The sequence below is a fragment of the Perca flavescens genome, chromosome 2 (genome assembly GCF_004354835.1).
Source record: "Perca flavescens isolate YP-PL-M2 chromosome 2, PFLA_1.0, whole genome shotgun sequence".
Lineage (NCBI taxonomy): Eukaryota > Metazoa > Chordata > Actinopteri > Perciformes > Percidae > Perca > Perca flavescens.
Window position 1 is genome coordinate 40312417 of NC_041332.1, and position 23934 is coordinate 40336350.

At 40.6% G+C, this 23934-nt stretch overlaps 1 protein-coding gene across 2 annotated transcripts in view; it reads right to left on the minus strand.

The window, feature by feature from the left end:
- tenm3 (teneurin transmembrane protein 3) overlaps positions 1-23934 on the minus strand; it is a 225769-nt gene that overhangs the window by 178244 nt on the left and 23591 nt on the right. For both annotated transcript variants that reach the window (XM_028590658.1, XM_028590650.1), the window contains exon 2: positions 6926-7111. In XM_028590658.1, coding sequence (XP_028446459.1) covers positions 6926-7103 — 178 coding nt within the window. In that variant the 5' untranslated portion in view covers positions 7104-7111. The remainder of the gene's footprint in view (positions 1-6925; positions 7112-23934) is intronic.

Genomic DNA, 23934 nt, shown 5'->3' on the forward strand with positions numbered 1-23934 from the left:
CTGTTGATGGATACCTAGTGTCAAGCTTAGCTGTAGGCCAGTAAGGAAAATCATCAATGTTGTGTCCATTAAAAAAAAATATCTTTACTACTAATATGTTGGATTCATGTTAATGTATATTTTCAGACAGTATTTAAAAAAAAAAAGTAAACTATCAAACAATAATTTGGCAACCCCCTGCAGCTACCCCCTGTCTCTGACTTAAAGTATATATTATAGAATTAATCAATATCACCTTGCTTATCTATAGTTAACGTTAACCTAAACTGAATCTAATGAGACATGTTGATCAGATCAGAAACTGTCTTAATTAATTAATATCCTTGTTAATATCCTATGTCTTTTTAATGGACAATTTAGATTTGATTGCCAGTTATTGTTTGTAAGGCTTCTCCACATTACATAAGCATACCCTCCAGTCTCTTACAATTATAACACAAAACATCTGGGTAAATACATATCAGATAGCCTGAGATCAGATGAGTTATACTTGCATATGGTAATGAAATGGTAATTATAATAAGTCACAGTAAATCAGAATAGACATCCTGTGGCAACATGACCTGGACCTTACTGGTGTTGTTTTGAAAGACTTTGATTTTGTGTCTCATAAATAATGAGACAAATAACTATTTTCATTCTGAGGGACTGACATGGATTAAAGGAATAGGTTGAAAACAAATTCAGAATGAAAACTGTAAGGACTATGAACTTTAGTGATCAACAATGCTTTCACAGGTTTGTTTATGATCCATCTTGGGATTTTTCTGTCAATGTGAATACAGTTGTGTCCCTCAGACTAGCAGTGCTGTTGAATACAAGGAGAATGCAAGAGGAAGCCTTAGCCTGAGGCAGCACTGTGAATAAAATACAGTGTCTGTATCCCACCCTGCGTTACACTCTGAGGGAGGAGAGAAAAAAGAGAAAAGGCTCACTCACTCATTGTGTGTTGTGTGTGTGAATGACAGAGAGGGAGATAAACATCCCAGCTCACACTCTACTGTTGTCAGGCAATGTTTGGCTTCCCAGTGCATGGCGCCACCCATAGATAGATACAGCGCTGTCATATATGCTCTTAAAATTTGCTTGAGTTCTGCTTAGTTCAAACAGCAGCAACACCTTCATCTGCATACCTTACACTTTACACTCTTAAAGGGATGCGTCAGTTTCAAAACTAGCTTTGATATGCAAGCACCCATATGTTCTCAATGCCTTTGGTCGTAAATAAAAAGGGGGTACATCTACAGTATGATTATCACAACCAACTGCAAAATATGTTTTTTAATGAATAAATCAATTACATTTTCCAAAAGTGTAAAAACTTAAAATTAAACTTAAAAATACACTGTATAGCCATACTTGATTGGTTTAATGAATTCTTACTCATAAAGTGCAGATGACATCAATATTTAAAGGGAATTAATGTACTTTACTGAGGATGTTTCCATGTTTTATGATGCACACCTGTAGCTTTAATTACTGTAGTAAAACAAGGGCTCACCCAATAATCAGATTCACAGGTACAACTTAAAACACAAAAATTTGTTCTTGATTAATGACAAAAAAATCAAAGTTGCAATACACACAAAAGCACCCCTCAGGCTATGTTTACTTGTGTTTTCATTTGCTTGGACCGACAAGCAAAAAGTGATGAGATGGTCGAGCCCCTAACCTCTATAAAACTCACACCTGTTGTAAGACTGCGTAAAGTTCTTTTTCAGTTAAATAGAACTAGCCATCAGCAGCAGAAATACTGTATGTGCATTACATTTTGTACACTTGTAGTTTTTGCCGTAGCATGTAATTTTTATGCAGCGTTTGGCTATTTCCATTCATTATTCAAATTTTCTGACATGCTACCAGATTCTACTGTAACAGTAATTGACCTTCTGTAGTATTTACAGTATAGTGGGATTGTTGTGCACATGTATATGTTCATATGACTAATGCAAACTTTTAAAATATGTATTTAAAAAAACTCAACAGTTGTTTTTAGATGTTTTCTAAAAATAACCCTAACCCTTTGTACACATACTTGATCTATTTGATCTATTTTTATCTGGGTGGGTTTGGTGGCTCCTAACAACACCACTACTCCACTTGTGATTTTTAGGGTCAATCTGCGCCTGCAATCAATGTCACACATGGTGGGTGTGGTCCACCATCTGCCACTGACCTGGGCAGAGCAGGCAGGTGGCACAAGTCATTCTGGACATCAACATTACACTGTGCTGTCTGTACAGATGTTCCGATATCGCTATCATTAATTGCTGGTCTCGGATAATACTGGAGTTTATGCACTGATCCTATACCACGTAATTTAGCCCCATAGAAAAATCTACTTTAAAGCAGTTCTATTTATGTTTTTTTTCTGTTATGACAGTCAAACTGGATCATTAAAGAAAGTTCTATGGTGTTCATTGTTTGTTCATGTTTCACAAAGAGTTTAACCTGAGCCAGGCCGAACAACAAAGATAGCAATCATATCACATCCATACAGGGATAGTAGTATACAGTTGTTAAAACATAATAAAATATATGACACAATGGTATGGGATCAGCACTCTGTACTGGCCGATTCGCATTTCAGGTATCGGAATCGGTCAGTGCAGCCAGGTTCACAGAAAACTCCCGGAGATACTCACAGGTGCAACACTGTGCACCTGATGCAGTATTAAATTACAACATTTACTATCCGTTGTGGTGGAAAAATAGGGCCCATCGGGTCAAACAAAATGTTTTCTTAAAACTTGATATTCCAGCACAATTTAAGTTGATAAACTGTCTCTTCTGCCAGCCATACATGTTGCATGTAGATCACCGTCACAATAGGGAATGAATGGGACTGGTGTGGAATATCTCTGTGTGATTTCTTCTCTGGGGCTTCTACCCTGAAATCCATTTGCAATGTAGTGCAGCAAGGCACATTTTCAGGAACTGTCTTTATGGACTAAAAACAGTACTATTTCCCTTCTGTCTCTGATGGTTCCTACAGCACTTGGTTGTCCCAAACAGACAGTAAATGATGTGTTCTGAGGGAAGAAGGGAAAAGAAAAGCCTAGATTGTCTCTCTCCTTCTTACATTCTGTGTTTTGCCCCCCCTTGCTCAGCTTCATCCTCCTGTAAACAAGGAGTTTAAAAGAAATGGGTTTCTACATTTGTGTGTACGTCATGTATGCAAGTTAAAGGCCTCTCGTTTACTTTGCTTCATTGCTTGACTTCCTGCAAAATCACTGGTGCAAAGAAACAAGAAGCGGAGGAAAGGACAGTGATATGAGCGGATAACGGAAAAAAAGCATGTCTAAAAGTGCAGGAAGTGGTGAGAGCGATATTTTAGATGTTTGGCTGAACATTGGTTGGTTAGGTCAGGCTGGGACTGCTTTGGGAAAAGAGGACCACACACAAATCCACAAACAGCCATGCATGCACAACCTTTCAGAGCTGTTTCTGATTATGTTTAGATGGCAATGTATATATGAGGAGACGTCTGTCTGTCTCTCTATTTCCATCACTCCATGCAGCTGTCTTTCTTTTTCTCACTCTCCTTCCTTTGAAATCTCCTCCCTCTGTATTTCTCCCTTTCATGCCCCCTCTCCTAATGGAAGTCTGACTCTAATTGTGGTTGTCTTAGTTCCTTTCTTCAAGCCATCACAGTCTGTTTCCTATCAAACTCCTGACTTTAAGAAGACTGATCCAGGGTCATTGGCCAGCCAACATGACTCTGCATCTGTTGCTTGTCAACCACCACAGGCGCACAGGTCTCAGATCAGCACTCTGATTTGAACCATAATGGCCCCTGTGGTCCCAGTGGTTCAAACAGCCAGACTAGGGTTTCAATCTCAACTTTTGCAGCCTAATATTTGCCATGTGGAGAGATAGCAGGAGCAGGCCTGATGAAATAAGCTCTTATGGTTGGACTGCGATCAAAAATGGCAGCTGTCTAACCTTGGTGTGTCTCTTGAAATGAGAAATAAAAATATGGTCTGCACACTGCACTCATTTAGAATCGTCCGTTTAGAGAGTTACTGAGCAAAACAATGTAGCTTTATTTGACCTAAGTTTTGAAGAACTCCACTAATCACCCCAAAAATATTGATCTAGCCCAAATTTCAATTGAGTCATGCCTGTGAAACTTTCTGTAGGACTTCTACTAGTCCAACACAGTGGAGACTTGTTCTTTAGTGACCCAACCTGGTTTCATTATGATCCAACATCATACTAGCAAAACAGCTGTCTGTCCAAACCAACTGATCTACAATTAGGATAGTCTACTTCCACGACGTTCCACTTCCGGGATTGCTCCGTTGCCGCCAGATGTCCTGCTTCCTCTTCCTTTGTGTTGGTGTTCTAAACTCCGGTGGATTTCTGAGGACTACGGTTAACTGCTCCTCGGATCTCTGCAGGGTAAATCCAGACAGCTAGCTAGACTATCTGTCCAATCTGAGTTTTTTGTTGCACGACTAAAACAACTTCCACCAAAACAAGTTCCTTCCCGAGGCTATTTTGCAGCGGCACCGTGGCCCAAGACGATTGTGATGGTTTTAAGAAATGCCAATAAACCAGAGCACTTTTTTCTCCCATCCTGGAATGCTGTGTGGACTCGCCAGACCCTCATCCGCAGCGCTGTGGAGGAAGGTCCGGCAAGAGAGACTACAACTAGGCCAACAGAAACACAAACACTTTCAAAACAACGCTAAATATTAATCAATGAAGTTAATGAAAATGTTCACACAAAAACTCAGTGTTCAGTTAGGTAAACATGGTACTTGGGCTCTGTAGATCAGGAAAGCCATGTTAATTTTATTCAACATGTGAATGATGATGTCATCCCCCCCTGCTGAGTCTGTGTGGGTAGCAGAATCATAGTCATAACCTTACTAGGTACATTTAAAAGAATTAAAAGCTATATAAACATTTCAGGTAGACTTGGAGAACAAGTATCAAAGCTTGCAAGCGTGGCTTAATAGACCGCTGATCACGGCTCCTCCTGCAGCCAAAATGTGCAACTTTCTAAACAGCTGTTTCGCTTTCTAAATGTTCCGCTTTCAAAATGCCTTGCATAAGTTTTTCCAGACCCACGTTTTGTACAAACTAATAAATACTGAAACTCAAACTGTCACGGTTATATTTATCTTTTTTAATTCACCGATTGCTGACCTTCTCTTGTACTCCCAAACTTAATTGGCCTCTTTTGTGTTAATATCTGTCAGTTGCCGTCCAAGATGTTAGGGTTTCGTGTGATAAGACACAGACACAGGCACGAAAGGAAGGAAAGGTTGGACAGAGATGGAGAAAGTGGTGCGATTCCGACCAAGACTGGCTGATCGCATGAGGACAACCATTGGCACCGCACTGGAATCAATCAGAAGTTCAAACCTCAAATCTGCGCTGCTTTCCAAGTGTCAAGAGTGATCTCAACATTTATCATAAGCAAGCGACATGAAAAACAGCCACAGCTCATGGTGGAGTCAGCAATAGACATCGACCACAAAGGAAGTGAGGGAGGGAAAATAGTGGAGTGGAAATGGAATGCATTGAATTGAATTTCTGTTGTTAGTGTTTCCTGTTTTATTTTGTAGTAGTCTGTTTTCTCCCTAGTCTTGTCTTGTTTTACTTCCTGTCTTGTCTTGTTTTACTTCCTGTCTTGTGTTTTCACGCCTGTATGCTTGTCTGCCCCGCCCTGATGGGTTTTACCTGTTCCTGATTCCTTGTGTCACCTGTCCCTTGTTTAACCTTGTTACCCTGTGTATTTAGTCTCTGTGATGTCTTTGTCTCTTGTCGGATTATTTTGTTCTGTTTGCTGTGCGTACTGTTCCCTGTCGTGTTCCCTGTCGTTTAATTCCTTGCTGTGTGGATTATTACTCCAAGTAAGTGTTTTCCTGTCTATAATAAATCTCTTTAACTGCATTTGGGTCCAAGCTTTGCCTACATTCGCCTCAGGACCTAGTTACCTGATACCTGGTCTCGCTTTGCTAGACCTTCCACCACAGCGTTGCGCAGGAGGGTCTGGCTAGCCCATACAGCATTCTGGGATGGGGAAAAAAACATGCTCTGGTTTATTGGCATTTCTTTAAACCAATCACAATCGTCATGGGCGGCGCTAAACACTGGACAGAACCACGGCGACTCTGCTAAATAGCCTCGGGAAGGAACTTGTTTTGGTGGAACATGTGTATGTTCTAAAGTTGTTTTAGTCATGCAACAGAAAATTCTGATTGGACAGATAGTCTAGCTAGACAGAGACAGAGAGATCTGAGGAGCAGTTAACCATAGTCCTCAGAAATCCACCAGAGTTTAAAATTACAACACAAAGAAAGCGGAAGGTAATGGACATCCGGCCGAAAAAAAGTGAAATGTGGCGGAATTTCAGTTGGCAAAGGAGCAATCCCGGAAGTGGAACATCGTTACTACCTAATGCCGGATTATTACTAGTTCAGAAGAATAATGGAAAAATATGAACAGGTATCTGAGTATTCAGAGCATGTTACCACACATGTTGCCAAGCATCTCCTGCAGCAGCTGGATGTTTAGATGGAGACATGGGAGAGGAAGTGCAGAAGAAAAATGCACAAGCTCTTATCTCACTTATACACAACAGTTTAAATTCAAATGCAGACAGATAATAACATCCAGTCTTTAATAAAGCACTAGGATTTGACTGATGTGGGTTTTGCAGACAAAACCCTCTTTTGTCTTTTTTTGGATGAAGGAAAGATTACAAATGTTCGTCATATATGTTAATAAAATGTTAAATGTCAATAAAAAATATAATTCAATATAAATGTCACAAAGCAGATTTTTCTTTTTTTGTAAACAAAAGGGACGTATGAACCCAATAAATCAGTCAAATTCCAGTTCAGATTACCAAAACAAATGAAGTAGTCTCTAAAAAGGTTGCTAACGAAACAAAGTAAAGTCCCTTTACCATGAGTTACAGGTAAGTACAATCTGGCTGCATACTCCTCTTCTCCTTCCTCCTCCTCTTCCTCCTCTTCCTCTGAGTCTGGCTCAGCCACGTCGCCTAACAACTGGTTGCCATGTGGATTGGCTGATTGTGGATGTGATTGGTCAATGACAGATGATGGACAGGAGGGGGAGGGCATTGGAGAACCTATAAAAGAACACAACCAAAAAAAAAGGAACGATGAATGTGAATAATGGGTAATGGAAAAAATTAACAACAACAGCAACCAAAAATCTTAAAAAAAGACATGAGTGAGCAAAAAAGCATGGTGATGGTGTGACTAAATGCTGTGGTATGAGACTGATGGAGCTGAAGCAACTGAAGGAGAATTCCTTGGTTGGCAGTGCCAAATGGAGTCACAAAGAGAGCACCAACACTCCAAGCTGCTTCCATAAACCTGCACAAAGACTATTTATTCAGGACTCTGTGCCTGGGGGAAGTCCTGCAGTCTTTAACCTATCCATCCTCCTCGTCCCTCATAAATCGGTTGGTTACCAGTTGGTTTTTTTACACTACCGGTGCTAAAATGATACTTTTAAAATGGTGCCTAAACGATGTGTGAACCGATACTAGAAGAAAAAGAAGAGCACAAAACCACAGTCGGTAAGAACGGCTTGTTTATTGCTAGGCCAAATGGCCAAATATAAAAAAAAATATTTTATTTAAAATGTAATGATAATAACTTATTTCACCAGTCAATTGAAGAAGAACCACTAGATGGTAGAAGAGTACTTTACAACAACATTGAATACACCATCAGCTTACGAGGTGCAATTGAACGCACCATTAAGTCCCGTCGGTGTTTCTCCAACAACTCCGACTCAGACAGTGGCCACGGTGTTGCTAGTCTACTCTGTGTCTTTAGCTGCAGACTGTTGTACGTCCCATAGTTGGAATCCTTTCCAGTGAAATACAGCCACACGTTAGACCGTTTAGCTTGCATCATTTTAACTGTGTTTAATCCAGCTTCTAGCTAACAGTAGGCTAACACTACCTGCTGCCAAGAGTAATGTTAACTAGCGACAAGTGCACAATGTTTCTATTGCCTGTAACATCCGTTTTGGAGCACAGGTGAGCAGCACAGGCATTTAAGTGGCACTGAAATCTACGTTGTCATTCGGTAGAGCCGGTAGATACCGGTCGTTTAGGAATATATATATATATATATATATATATATATATATATATATATATATATATAGGCACCAGGTTTTGGTACCCAACCCTACTCGTTATCTCTTGCATTTAAAGGACAGAGAGAACTGGCTTCAGGTTTTTTGAACAGGCTGAGGTGTCAGTCTGTGCATCAGGCAGTGTTGGCTATATGTTGTGCCTGTGTGAGACCAGACTCACAAGCAGAGTGCACAAAATCAATTGTGTATCGATGTGGTAACCTTGGCATTTAGTGTCTTCTGAATGTTAAAAGGCCCCGCTCTCTGTTTGCATATTTGTGTTTGGGAGTTTCTGTGTGTGTGTTTAGGCCAGACAGATAACTCTGTACAGCCTTGCATTCCATACAAATGTGCTAGCCCAAAAGAATGTAATTAGTTGTTGAAAAGAACAAACACATTTCATTAACAGCACTTGCCATGGTGGCTGGCTTAACAGATAAAATGTCTTTCTAAATCTCTGTATCTCCCACATTTGCAAGCAAGGAGGGATAAATTGAAATACAAAATCAATGTTGGGTTATTTGCAGGAGAAGAATTACAATCTTGTTTGGCTGAGTCTTTCTATGCTGAGAATGCAACAAGCAGCTCTGTCTCTTTCTCTCTAAAACACAAATACATCTGTTGTTTTTTTTTTTTTTTTTTAAAGAATAACAAAATGGTCAGAACATCACCCAATCTATATCTACTGCTTTCACATGCATGACTAGAGAAATATGCACACACTGAAGAAATATCAAACACACAGCCAGTCTTGTCCCTTCCAGCTATCCTGTATCCCATTCTGACATGCATTTGGGGTTTGGCAGTTTTTAGGCTAAAAGAACAGCGAAGTTCAGCAGGTTGGTGCAAACACATCCAATATAACATGAGGCAAGTTGCTATTTAAATATTTATTAGAATGTCTTTTCTTCCTTTTTTTTCTTCTTTCACTAAGAAGAAAAAAATGATTTGGAATTTTCTATTAAATACCCAACTCTCACTCTCTCCCCTAGAGTCATGTTGTGGATGAGAAAGAAACAGCCCAGTGGTGTTTGCTTGGGAAACTGGAACAACGTAGGATTAGAGCAACATGTGGCCAACATTAAACCGCAGATACGGTCCACTGGTTTGACTACATACTAACCATGAATAATGCATCATTATTTTACACACCTGAATTTGATTTCATATTTGAAATATGTCATATTTCACTCATGCCTTCGAGATAATAACAAGCAGCAGCTTCTGTACAAGAAAATTACCATTTGCAATCCCAAAAACTACTATAAAGTACTAGATATTTAAAACCATGTAAGAAAAGTCTGAAGAAATACTGTATCGTCCTTATTCCACAATGACCACTTGTTAGCCCAAAACACGTTCATTCCATTCTTTCCTGCTGAAGAAAATAATCTTTAAAAACAGGTCACATATATAGTATATAGTTTTGTTTTTTCAAAAATGTTGTTTGTATCAAGCATTGCTCAATCTGGAGGGAATAGCGCATTTGTTAGGGACTATTTTCAGCAGCGCATCAATCCACATATGGTGCTCTAGGGAGTATTTTGGTGGCAGGACGGTGCGTGTGGGATTGAGTCCAAATAAACTAAAGTGTGTGTGTTCATGATAATGAAGGAACATGTCACCCAGTGCAACAGTGTGGCTCACTGATGTGTTTTTACAACAATTGAGCTGTATGGCACATAGGAAGAAGATAGCAGGGTCTGACACACACAAAACTTGATAGTAGATACGTTCACTGTTGTTTTGGCTCTGCACATGGGATTTGTTGACAATAACGAAAAGTATATATAACATAGATTTCAACAGACTTGTCTTTCAACAAGGAGCAAATAAACACATTAGTGTCATGATTAGAGGCCTTTTTTTCTTGCACTTATTCCGAACAGATGGGTGCGACTGAAAAACTGAATATTGTTCCTAGTATGATGAATGAACATATCCCAGTACAATACCTTCATCTGCCTCTCAATATTTGCAAACCTTATCTTTAATGGAAAAATGGTTTTATTATGTTTTCATGTCACTAAGTTGTTACAAAATGATTGGTACAAAGTGTATTTTTTTCTATGTTCTATGCACAAGAAATTGTTGACAATCTAGCCATTGAAATTAAAAGCAGATTACAGTAAAGTGCTTCCTCGCAATAGAGTAAATGGATTACAATATGCTATGGACCAAACAAAACAAAAGGCATCTGGCAGCCAGGAGTTCCCACACTGAGGAGCTACACATTTAGTCGTTCAAGGTCTCAGCCAGGATAAAGTCTCCGCCAGCGCCAAGAAAAGAGAAATGAGGATCTCAGTTTTCACATAATCATACAACACATGAAGCAATTACTGCAACGAGTGTATGTGTGTCTGTGTGTGTGTGTGTGTGTGTGTGTGTGTGTGTGTGTGTGTGTGTGTGTGTCAGAGAGCAGGCAATAAAATCATCATTTGCTGGTTTGTTCCTACAGAGAGTGGTTGTGTTTGTTGTGCCAAAGGGTTTGGATTCAGATCTGAGTCTAGTCTACTCTCAGTAGTCCAGCTGATTAGCCAGTACTGCCTAAAGGACACACACACACACACACACACACACACACACACACACACACACACACACACACACACACACACACACAGCTACACGTGCACATGCATAGGGATGCATCACTACATACTAACCCTATTTTAGACACATGCACACGCAAACACACAAGGATCCTAAACACTCTTCCATACAAGAGCCAATAAACACACAAACTACATGAGTGAGTGTAAAACCGGAAGAGAGTGTATAAGAAATAATCCATCTACAAGCCACAAGGTAGAAAGAGTGGTAGACTAGAAAATATTGAAGCGTGTTTAGTGCTGACCAGTGAAATCGTATCTTAATCGTCATCGCGATATGAACATGCGCGGTGAACACATCGCAAAAGACTCCCTGAAATGCGATGAATAAGAACAATTATTTTATACATTACAAACGGGCCCGGGGCTAAGACTGTAGTATTCATCATTATGCTGCAGCCTCTCCCTGCTCTGTTTCAAGCTGAGCTTCACACACACACACACACACACACACACACACACACACACACACACACACACACACACACACACACACACACACACACACACACACACACACACACTCACGCTACTGTAAGTAAGTGCAATAAAACCTTCACGAGTAAATAATACAACACTTTATCAATACACCTGTTCAACAAGCATAAACAAGGAGACATGTAGGAAGCCGTATTTGAATCTGCTCTGTTCCAGTCTCTCATCCACAAAAAATATATAATTTCAAATATTTATACGCACAGACTCGAGAGCTGGGACAGAAAGGCTGCTATTCATTGTGAATGGGAACTGGCGCTGCAGGCCAGCGCCACACGCTGAGCTACAGAGAAGGTGACCGGCAGCACGACAGAGGAAATGCTGGTTTTAATGGCTGCAGAAACACAGTTTTTTACTCCGTTCTACTTGTGGGGAGCGTTCCTTGTGTGTTAAACGACAGATATGTCAGCCATAATAGTGTCCAGTCGGAGCGGAGTGCTCACAGAGCTAAAGCATTATGGGAGACCTACTACTCTGTCTCAGCGTTAGCCTGCCATTAGCATGCTGGGCAAGATTTCCATCTCTGCTGCTCTGAAAAAATCTTTTGTCTCCGTCTATAACAAAAGCATAACGTCATCATAAAAGGTCTTTGCTGTTCGACCCCACCAATAGTTCCCATTCTTGGTAGCTCTTTTTTTCTTTGGCCTACGTTTTCCCTTGAAATCCACCTGCATTGTTCTAGCGTTTGGGGAAAAAAACTTGGTTAACATTCTCCGTTTCTTCCTTCTCTCTCATTCTCTCTGTTTCTTCCTTCTCTCTCATTCTCTCTGTTTCTTCCTTCTCTCTCAGTCTGTCGATCTCCATATCAAAGACGCCCTGGTAGAACGCATTGTTACTGGGATTACAGAGAGAGAGAGAGGGAGAGAGATGCACACACTGAAATATTGCTTTTAGGCCTAAAGAAAAACCTTACCTACTTCAACTCTAACTCATGGAATTCTGTGTGTGTATGTGTGTGTGTGTAGTAGTAGTAAATGGGTCACAGGCAGATACTGTGATTGTCAAAAAGTCCGACGCAGCTGTCCAGTTTGCTCTGTGGGGACACGGTGTAGAGCTTGGTCATGATTGCCTGGGAGCCTGTTGTACTGGCTCAAGACAATATTCTTTTAAGGCTCTGATCAATGGAGTAAAAATAACTTTGCAATGAAATACTCAGTCTGTCAAATGGCTAGGTGCCTCCTGGCATCTCCCCGCAGTGCCTGAGGGAACGAGGTAACGCTGCATTCACATCATGAGGGAATAACCGGCAGAACAAATTGGCGCTTCAAAGACTTGGAAGAGTTCTAGTGTCTGAAGGGAAGCCACCAAGAATACAGAAATGAAATTTGTAGGAGGGTTTGTTGCTCCTGATGTGCTTTTATTTTCACACTCAGCCCACATGAATGTAGTTAATGTACATTTTGAAAGGCAAAAAACCCCACTGAAATGTCTTTTAAGAGTCACAAAATAATATGAGTAATACATTGTTAGACATGAATGGTTTGAAATTAATTTGGTGATCAGATCATAACCCAGTAAAATGTCTGGTGAATAAGGCTGTGTTTGTCTGCTATGATCAAGAAAAAAAGGTAGTTATGTTTTGTTGTTACCACCGAAAATCGAGGCATTACAGTAACGTGTTATGAGAGAAACACTTTAATGGCGTGTTCCCAACAAGATGCAATTACATACAAAGTCAATGCAAAGACACAAATAGATGCTAAATTTGCGGCATTCACGTTAAGTAAAATATTTTAACTAGAGCGAGAAATGCCAGACCTTCCTGGCTAGTCCACACAGCATTCCGGGATGGGAGAGAAATGTGCTCTGGTTTATTGGCGTTTCTTTAAACCAATCACAATCGTCATGGGCGGTGCTAAGCGCCAGACTGAGCAACGGTGCCTCTGCAAAATAGCCTTGGGAAGGACCTATTTGCAGAGTAGAGCTGTGTTTGCGTAAAACAGAGCGGGGGACAAGAGTGGACTGAGCAGACTGAGCAGATTGAAATATCGCTTTCTACATATTTATGCCGGTCTACACAGGTGAGTGCACTGATAAGTATTGACTTTTTACTCACGAAGGTTTAATTGTAGCCTGTTTACAGAAAAGAGACCAGCGTGAGTTCATCTGCCCCAGCGGCCGTTGGTTATCCTCTCTGTATCGTTCCCAGTCAGGTGCTCAGCTGTGTGTGTGGAGCTCGGGCATCGCTGTACAGTATCCCGGCATGTGAATAGAGATGCAAATACAGGCGGCTGGGTTTTTGCTCTAAATGCTTGAAATGATAAATAACAGAACGCAGTTCTTTCCTCTTTACATTTTGTGACTTCATGATTATTCTGCGGGCCAGACTAAAAGCTTTGGCGGGCCGGATGTGGCCCGCGGGCCGCCAGTTGACAATGGCTGCTGTAGGTGGTGCCAGAGGAGCCGGATTGTTTTTAAATGACCTGCTTCATGTAGTTCTACTGGAACATAGGGTCAGTTTCAGCAAATATGACAGAAAATAATTTAAAAAAAAAAGCCTTACCTACAGCACCTTTAATGGCACTACACTGATCCTGGACAATGATCACTTCATTCAAGTGTATCTCCTACCTCCATTACTGAAATCAATGCTGAGGAAAGGACTGACAGGAGGCAACTGAAAACTCACTAGAAGTGCTTGTTTCTTATTGTTTGTTTATTGAGACAAGGACAGTCTCAAAGCTGCCACCTGGACTGAAGAACAGTTGGAAGTATGACGAACGGCAAAGCCAAAACTAGTCCATCTCTTCTCAAACCATGGAGAAAAAACAAGCAAACAAACAAAGCTGCAAGCAGTGCAACAGGCACATTCTGTTGCATGACTTATTACTTATTGAGAATTTTCCCTTGTGTGGCTTGTTTATTGGGTAATTATCTTATTATCCTGTCAAATGTTTGCTTCTGTGGAGGCAAAGTTAAATATAATCTTGAAAAGCAAAACTTCACTGCAGTCCTTCTGTTGTTTTTCAACAGAGTACTGAAGACATTTGTTTGCCAAAAACAGGACATATTTGGGGCCCCCTGTGTACTTTAGCAATGACTGGTTTATGACAAAATCTGCAGAGCTTTTTAACCCCCATAGCCTTGTCACACAAAACAAGTGCAATCTTAGATCTCACCAAGCTGTTGTAGAGAGTGTGTGTGTGTGTGTGTTTGTGTGTGTGTTTGTGTGTGTGTGTGTGTGTGTGTGTGTGTGTGTGTGTGTGTGTGTGTGTGTCTCTGTATCTTTTGAACACCTGGCTCCTTCAGTGCCTCCTCATTCTTCATCCCTGCTTGGCTTGGTTTTGGCATGCACACACACAAGCACGCACGCACGCACGCACGCACGCACGCACGCACGCACGCACGCACACAGAAATCAGCTGGCTGTAGAGTCCGGAGATAGCGCCCTCTGAATTCTCTCTCACTGTGTTCTTGGCCTCTCTCTCCAGTCTTGTTCTCTACTTTTTATCCCTTCTCCTCTTTTCCTGTGAACTCTCGTCTACACTGGTCACCCCCAGCTGTGCGGCACAGTAGCTGTGTGTACTTTGCTTTGTAAAGTTTCCCTGGATAAATCAGTAACAGCTACATTTACATTGTAATGCAAATTGTCACAAGTAAGCTACTAAATCTTGACACTAATTGCTAACTGGGAAAAAATTAAGGACAAAGGATGATGAAGTAATTTAAAGTTAAGATGCAATATACTACAAAGATGTTTACAGACAGTACACAAATGTGGGGTTTTCCTGTTCTGTAGCGAAACAGCATGTGCAGAGGACTGATAGCGATGATGATCAATAGCAGTGGCACAACAGTCACTTCACCACCTGCTCAAAGTTCTGACAAAAATCTTCACAACTCACTCTTTGGACAGGATTGGAGCAATTTTGTAAAAACCAACTCTTCACAGACTGGAGTCTCAACCCCATTGCACCTAATTGATTTGAGGAGGAAGTGACAAAAATGATGATCTAGCAGAATTTCCTACGCCGCTGGAGCAATCCTGGAAGTGGAACTTCAGACTAGTCATTGGCTGACATTTTGACTGGTACGACTGTATTTCCAGTCACAGACATCCTTTAGAAGAGTGACAGCTGTTTGACATATTTACAAACAACTTCAAACTATGAACTGAACCCATAAAGTTTAAAATATGAAACCTGCATTGGACTGAATATGTTATCAACCATTGTTTGTTTAATGAATTAAATCAACTAATGAATAAGTTGTGTCCAATTTTGGTTGATGGTTCATTAGCATTTAATTTAGTTGTTTGATTAAATTACATTTAATTAAAAGGTGTTTTTTTAATAGTTTTATAGATGGCCACCCAGCAGTTAGCTATTGATATTCTGTTGGTTAATGTCATTTCCCAGCACAGAGGAAAAGAAAAAGACAGCATTCCTGTTGTTGTGTGATCATACTGAGTGAAGCAGAGATTATGTCTAAGAGGCTGCAATCAGAAGACAGAATTTCTCCAGATGTAATGCTTGTCTCAAATGGTTTGCTTATGTTTACATACTCAATACCTTCTGTTGCATTATGTGCCTACAGTACATATCTGGTTTAATGAGCCATATGTCTGATTGGGCCAATTTTCCCCGACTCCTTGTATTCACATTATAGAGAAATGGTTCTACAGGCGTGGACCATTGCAAAACACGTTATTGTAATGCACAGTGATTCCCAACCAGAAATCTATTGCTGCAATAAAGAAACAGATGTACCCCCTGCGGTTGTCTTCTGCAGTTACTAGGGGGTACGTGAAGAGACTTACTTCACTACGTGAAGAGGATTAGCTTAGCCAATAAAAAACCCAAAATATATAGTTTGCCATACACTTCCGGGATTGTGCAGGTGTCGCCGGATGTCTTTCATTCATTTACCTTTTGGTTAACTGCTCCTCAGATCTCTGCAGGGTAAATCCAGACAGCTAGCTAGACTATCTGTCCAATCTGAGTTTTCTGTTGCACAACTAAAACTACTTTTGAACGTACACATGTTCCACCAAAACAAATTCCTTCCCGAGGCTATTTTGCAGAGGCACCGTTGCTCCTTCCGGCGGTTAGCACCGCCAAGACGATTGTGATTGGTTTAAAGAAATGCCAATAAACCAGAGCATGTTTTTCTCCCATCCCGGAATGCTGTGTGGACTAGCCAGACCCTCCTCCGCAGCGCTGTGGAGGAAGGTCTGGCAAAGCGAGACTAAGGCGGAGCTAACGCAACTGCCAACTGTTTGAATCTCTGAGAAGTGAGATCCAAAAACACACTACAATTAACGCTTATTGCCATGGAGACGAGAACCAATTGAACGAACCGGATAAATGACATTGTTATCGATGCTATCAGCTGTTGTGCAGTTACATTCTGCATTTTACAGTATAATGCTTCTACTGCTGCCTATTATTCGAGCTATTTGTGAAGGATCTGTGACTGTGCTACTATATGTGTTTTCACGCGTTAGTGTTGACAGAGATTAGTTCTAAAACAGTACAACAATGTTCCGGAGGACAAAGAAACTCTATTTTAAAAATGAAAATGTAGGATGTGGATGTAGCCTAAGTGTGTTTTAATAATAAAGCTCCCAAAGTTACATTCAGAATCGCCCATATCAATGACTTGGGGCACTAAACATGCCTTGAGCAGCTATTCCGTGAGGAATGAATGCATGCATGCAAGTATTTCTCACTTCAGACTAAAACAGACAGTCAACACAGTAATGCCGAACTCATCGACCTTTGTCTTCCACATCCCTTCCATTCCCCCCTGCATTGTTTCCTGTTTGGTTAGATAATACTGTGCTGGAAAGGACTCCACCGGTAACAACGAACACTACTTGAAGCAATTACAGAAAATGAATGCATTTATTGGCTATTGCTGACAAAAAGCTCACCATAAAGTGTATAAAAAATGGTTTTGATATAATTATAACAAAGTAAACCAACGGAGCATATATAATGCTTGAATCTGTGTCAATCACTGATGGGAAACGGCTGATCTGATGGCTGCAGTTTTACACAGAAAATGTGGCCTGTAGATGCTTTGAAAAATCAGAGGGTTCTCTGAGTCATAACTATATATATATATATATATATATATATATATATATATATATATATATATATACATATATATATATATATATATACACTAACCAAACTGAAGAATCTATTTGTGGGTTTTCATTGCATGCAGGACCTTGAATGTGAAAAGGGAAGCCATGACTCTCTGGAGTGTGTCTTCATTTACACAAAATGGGCAGTTTAGGCATGTTATCAAGTTTAACATGAGTTTGTGAGGGGGAGAACATCTCTGTCATGGTAACCAACATAATTTAGGTCTGGGAGGATGTGTATGTGTGTGGTTAATTGCCACTGCCTAGCGTTATTAGCCAATGTCCAAGTGTCTGTGTGTAGCGCACCATAAACAAGGCGTCCAGCCAGGCCATCAAACACATGCTAATTAGATGAGGGCTGCATGCTCCCTCGCCCTCCACCTCCTCCTCCTCCTCCTCCTCCTCCTACCCTTCCAACTGAGGCTGGACAATGACAATTAACTGTACACACCTAAATCCCTCCCATCATGTACCGTGCTTCGACACACACACACACACACACACACACACACACACACACACACACACACACACACACACACACACACACGGATGGCTATAATTATGGTTAAAGAGAAAGAAAAGAAAATGATAAAGAGTACAAATCTTGGTCCTGGAGACAGATGGATAGGTGGGTATAGAAAGAAAAGAACAAGAACAAGGATCTCAAACTTAAGTGGGCTAGAGTTGGTACTCAGAAGTCGGTCTCCTTCACTCTCCATCCTTCATTATCTCTGTCTTTCTCTTTTATGAGTCTGTGAGATCATGTTGGCCTTTTGTTCTAGTGGACTACAAGCTAGTGTTAAGCCAGTATCTCCCCTGGGAACAGTTACACTAACAACCATGATGACGGAGAGACACATGCTAAAACCATCGAGTCACCCACCCAAAGGAATACAATCCTGTGAGTGTAGAGGAGAAACAGATTGTGAGAGAACAAAAGAGAAACATAAACTCAGACATAAACTCAACCACCGTTCTGACACTTTTATTGTCACTTCTGATTTGATTTTAAGATTGTTTTGATTTCTGCTCTGCTCTGATTGGTTTAACATTGACCAACTCGGGGCAAGCAATGACCTTAACAAATCATGTCAGAACGGCGCAGCGCCAGAATGGCTAGGCAAAACCTGCTGCCTGTGATTGATAGGATCTGGCAACCAGACTAATCCAGGCTCTAGTGTTTTGCATAACAGGTGTTACATTGCCAGTGTGAAAAGGAAAAGATATGTAGAGCAATCACAATATTCCATGACATAGGCCTACTCAGGTGTATAATCAACACACACACACACACACACACACACACACACACACACACACACACACACACACACATATGCCAAGATGAACACGTAAACACACACATACCCAGGGTGTGCCCTATCCCCTGACATCAGTTTTTTCCTGCTAATGTGCCCTTAATGAATGGAATGATTTTTGTGTGTGCGTGCGGTTTAAATTAGGCCTATCCATAGGGGACACCACAACAGAGAGCAATACATTGCCCTCTGTTTCAACAGCCACACTGTCTACCTCCTCAGAGAGCGCAGAGCAGCCAGCCAACCAAATCTCCTAATCACTCAGAGATGAAGGCAGGAAGTGGAAAATAGTGAGATCAACACCGTAGATGTGCATCTCCCTGTCTGCTAATTGTTAAGCTTCTCTATTCGTCTTTGTCAAGCTGTCCTTAAAGAACAAATCTCTAAAGCACTAAAAACAGCTATTGGTCATTGGTGCATTTTTGGACACATTGTGGAGCATTTCAGTTGATAACTGCCTGTATGCTGTTTTATTAATAACATATAGAGTTGTGACCATAGACTGTATATTTAAGATGGAAGACGCATCTCCACTTCCTCCCTCTGTACAAAAGTGAAGCCTAAGTATCCCAGATCTTGTAATTTTGGAGCCAGAGTGTGTGCAGTAGTGATCGGGCAGTGGAGCCGTGGTCTCAAAGTCCCAGACATTGTTGGGTCTGTAAATTATAGTGTGTGGTCTAGACCTCTATCTGTAAAGTGTCCTGAGATAACTTATGTCTTGATTTGACAGCCTCCCACAGCTGAGGCTCACAGGTGTCAAAGGTATCAACAACCTAGCAGAAAATAAATCATGATTTGGCATCTTGCAGCTCTCCCAAGTTCCATCCTGACCAGGATGTGTCATGGCATGAGTAAGGGCCACAATCACAAACATGCCCCATGTTCACAGAGTAGTAGAGCTCCTATAGGGTCTAGAGCGATCAATTTTTGAGTCCTAAAATGCAACAGTGAGTTTTAAGCTTTCAGGCCATGAATTTCCTTGGCTGCAAAGTAACCGGAGTGCCCGACTGAGCCAGGAGCACCACAGCCAGGGATTGAATCCAAGTCCCTGTGGTGTTGGGAAATGTTTGCTTCTTCTGCACCGCCCGGGCACCCCTCAAAACCCGGATGAGCTACTAGAGTTTCATGTTTTCTTCTGTGAGATCATTCAAACCAATACACATCCCATTTGTACATGTTTTCGTTGCCTTGACGCAATATCGTGCTATAAATGGGTTTTGAGGTCAGTTGATTTGTCGTAACATCTCTTGTCATTACACTGCTTTAATGCCCCTGAGCTCTATCCTATCCTGATCTTTACTTTATATTCAGTAGTTTTTTGAGCAATGTGAAATTTTTATTTTTTCACAGGTTAGCCTACGTATTATTGCATTTAATATTATTCACATCTACACTTTGAAACATGCTATGTTGTATGTCTGTGTTCTTTCATATATCGTAATATGCCTTACTGTAAAACCAACTGCATTGCTGGAAAAAAATAAAGTTGAGAGTTGAAGCTGAAGTTGCTAAGGCAGTATTGTGGAGTGCTAAAGATATTCAAATGTGAGCCAACTGAACTGCACTATTTGTGGAGTCCTTTTCATACACACACCTGATTGTGCTTACTGAGTGCTTACTGAAATGATGCCATATAGTTCCTTCCTGCACAAAGTCATTATAAGATTTACAGTCAAAGTCAAAACAATTAAATAATAATGTTTTACTACGTTCTTTATTACTAAATCTGGGACATGTTTATGGCCTGTCTATATATGTGGGTTTCAATCTCTATGTGTTGCATCCACTTATTTTATCCTTCAATTTCTTATTGTATCTTATCAACAAAATAGATGAAGCCTGTATCCATTAACATGGACAGTGTGAGCAGCCAACTGGGCCCGAGGCAACAGAGAGGCCAGGAGATGGCTGCTTCAAGTTGCACATAGAGGAGTCAAGCTTGTGTGTGTTTATGTGTGTGTGTGTGTGTGTGTGTGTGCGCGTGCGTGCGTGCATGTGTGTATATTTCTGAGTATAGTCAGCCATGCTTTTGTGCATGTGTGTGTAACCTGCAACAAAAAGGAGCAGTCACGTCACACAATAGTCTGTTGAAAACACTGTGCCACAATGACAAACCAGGTCACACTTACACAGTAATGCGCAGACGCACACACACAACACACACACACACACACACACACACACACACACACACACACACACACTCAGATACTTCCTATGTGTGTCTTGAGTGACTGCTCTGCTTTTGCCTTAAGGCTAACGGTGACCTCCAAGTTGAGCCTCTCTCTGTATCTGTATCTGTGTGTGTGTGTGTGTGTGTGTGTGTTCACGTGCGTGCGTGCATGCACGCATGCGTGCGTCTGTCTGTCTCATGTGATGACCTTACAAGAACTCTGAGAATCCCTTCTGGTCCTGGTCTACCTCTCCTTTCATACCAGTACTAGTGGGAGTGGAATATAAAAAGCTACAGTGTAAAGTGTATGCAGATGGCACTATTAACACGCAGCACTGGAACAATACTGACAAAGGAGTAAACAAAATGCAGAAAACATTTTGGAGCCATTAGGACTAAGACAGCCTGTACTCTGTTTGAGAGAGACACCTGTTCACTGTCCACGGATCTGAGGGAGGAAACTGAACGACTCGTTTTGCATGGCGTGGACTGCTGTCATTGTCATTTCAGTTTTCAGTTAGCTCATCTACCATCTCACTACAACTAGCTGTGTTGGTAGCATGTAGGATTTTCACACAGTGAATATGTCATAAAAAAAGCTCTCATATTTATATATAAGATTATTGCATCTTTATTTTTTTTATAAAAATAAAATGACTAGAGCATTGGTGCAGTCTGTGTTACGCAGGTAGGATCAGCTTTAGAGTCGACACAGGGGGGCTTTAAAATGTCAACATACTAAAATTGCCCAGTTTTTGAATGTGCTGATTGTTTTGCACTAAATCAAAAATTGAAAAGGTGGTGTGATGACTCTAGCAATAACTCTCAGAAGAAACATATACTGTACATTAAGAAACAATACATATTTACTGGCTGTTCATGATTTTTTTAAATGAGTGATAGTGTCATAAAGTCACAGCTTAATTGACATCCCTTAGTGCATTGCAACATATCCTGCAAAACAAAACAGTTTATCAGTTTCTTGTATTTTACTGTTACTGCCAAAAAGTGCATTCAACTAAATACTAAATCAGTATCAGACATCAGCCAGTCTATATTCTGTGCGACGTGTACTTGTGTTGAGTCACATCTCACCGGGGCAAAATCAACCATTCATCGAATGGCAGGGGCAAACATTTCCCTGCCGCTAACGTGTTTTGTGTTTGAGATTTTTCAGTAATGATTAATCAAGATCGTATTCTCAATGTCAAATCACAGTCCTGGAATACACTAATGGACTCTAAGGGCTATGTTTTATCTTTTACTTTCATTATGCAAGTTTGTTAGTATGTTATGGTATATGCTATTTCATATAGATTTGTATCAGCCTGAATGTGAGTTGTGGTGGAGTAGATGGAATTGATATAAATAAAATCAGCATTGGAATGAGACTGTGTGCTAGATTAAAGCAACTTGTGTTGTGTGAAGTTGGTGCGTTCACTGACCAAATGAAATGAAATCCAGCCCTCATCTGTCAATGGAAGCATTAATCTCCCAATGTCTGTGTGTATGTGTGTGTGTCCACCACACTGTATTCACCAGCTTCTTTTTTTACCACAGTAGGTGTGTGTGTGTTTGCATAATATATACAGTGCATTCAGTGCTTGTGTGTGTGTATGTGTGTGTGTCTATAATGCTGCTACAATGTATAGAGTGGCTATGTTCGAGGCACACATCCTCAAGTTTGCATATATGTGTGTGTGTGTGTGTGTGTGTGTGTGTGTGTGTGTGTGTGTGTGTGTGTGCGTGCGCAGCAGAGCAGAACAGATGGTATTTTTGCGGATCACCATTTGCAATAATCGTCTATATTTCACTAACTCATAATTATCCTGATTGGAGCTGCATGCTGTCTGAATGACTGTGACATGTGACACATGCCACATATTATATTGCTTTGTACAATAGTGAATATGCGCTGTGCTCACAGCCAATCTTCTCTCTTTTTTGTATGGTCACCCACTTTTTACTCATGCTTACACTGCGTTATGTAAATCTAAAAAGGAAGAAACAACCGATTTTCATCATACTTACACAGCAGTGATGCTACTGTATATACTCTCTTTATTCTGTTTTTACTCAGCTGTTTTCAAATGATACCAAGATTATTGCAATTATATTTGACACACCCTTATAACACAGATTACACATCTGAACAGATGCATGTTTGGGATTAACTCAACAAGAGAAATAATTAGTGGATGGTATGGAGAGCTAAGTGGATAGAAGGGGTCATGGGTTCCAGTCCCTGGTGTAAGACATGAACCCTGCCAAGGTTAGGGCTTCCAGCTGTTACATCCAACTGTGTGTGTGTGTGTGTGTGTGTGTGTGTGTGTGTGTGTGTGTGTGTGTGTGTGTGTGTGTGTGTGTGTGTGTGTGTGTGTGTGTCTCCGCATACTGTATGTGTTAATGAGGACCTCTGAGATAAAGGGGTCCATACAAAGCTATATTTTTTTCTTCGCAGTTCTCCCATCTTCACATCCCTTCCCCCCCTTCCCTACCTTTTCTTACTTCCCTTCTTTGTCTGATATGCTCTCCTTCTCTCTCTATAATCACTGTACTGCAGCACAGAACTGGAGGAAACCCGCGGAAAGTGATTTATTACAGTCACTCACTCACACACTCTCTCTCACACACACAGGGTGATTTATTGCCGTGCAGGTAGACAGTAGTTCAAGGGTAAGAGATTAGTCTAACACACGCAGAACACCAAATCATTATTACACACTTAGATGGAGGACATGGTCTCTCTCACACACTCAACCACACCGCTGTTTCATTGCATAAACTCTAGGTACATTAACGAAGTTCATACAGCTAAAGCAGAGGAAAAAAGGGGGCAGAGATGTTTTTTTTTAAAATTTAAGATACTAATTGTGAATATTTAACCATTAAGTTTTTAATCAAACTGTCAATCAATATTATTAATAGATTATTCAATTGATACCAAATAAAATATATATACACATATTCAAAATATGTGCCCTTTACTTGCTAGATTGAAAAATGCACCGAAAATTTGTGTTTGAAAATGATAATAATATATAGTAATCTGCAAATAGCAACATATACTGTTTTAGGCCTATTTGGTAAAACAATTTA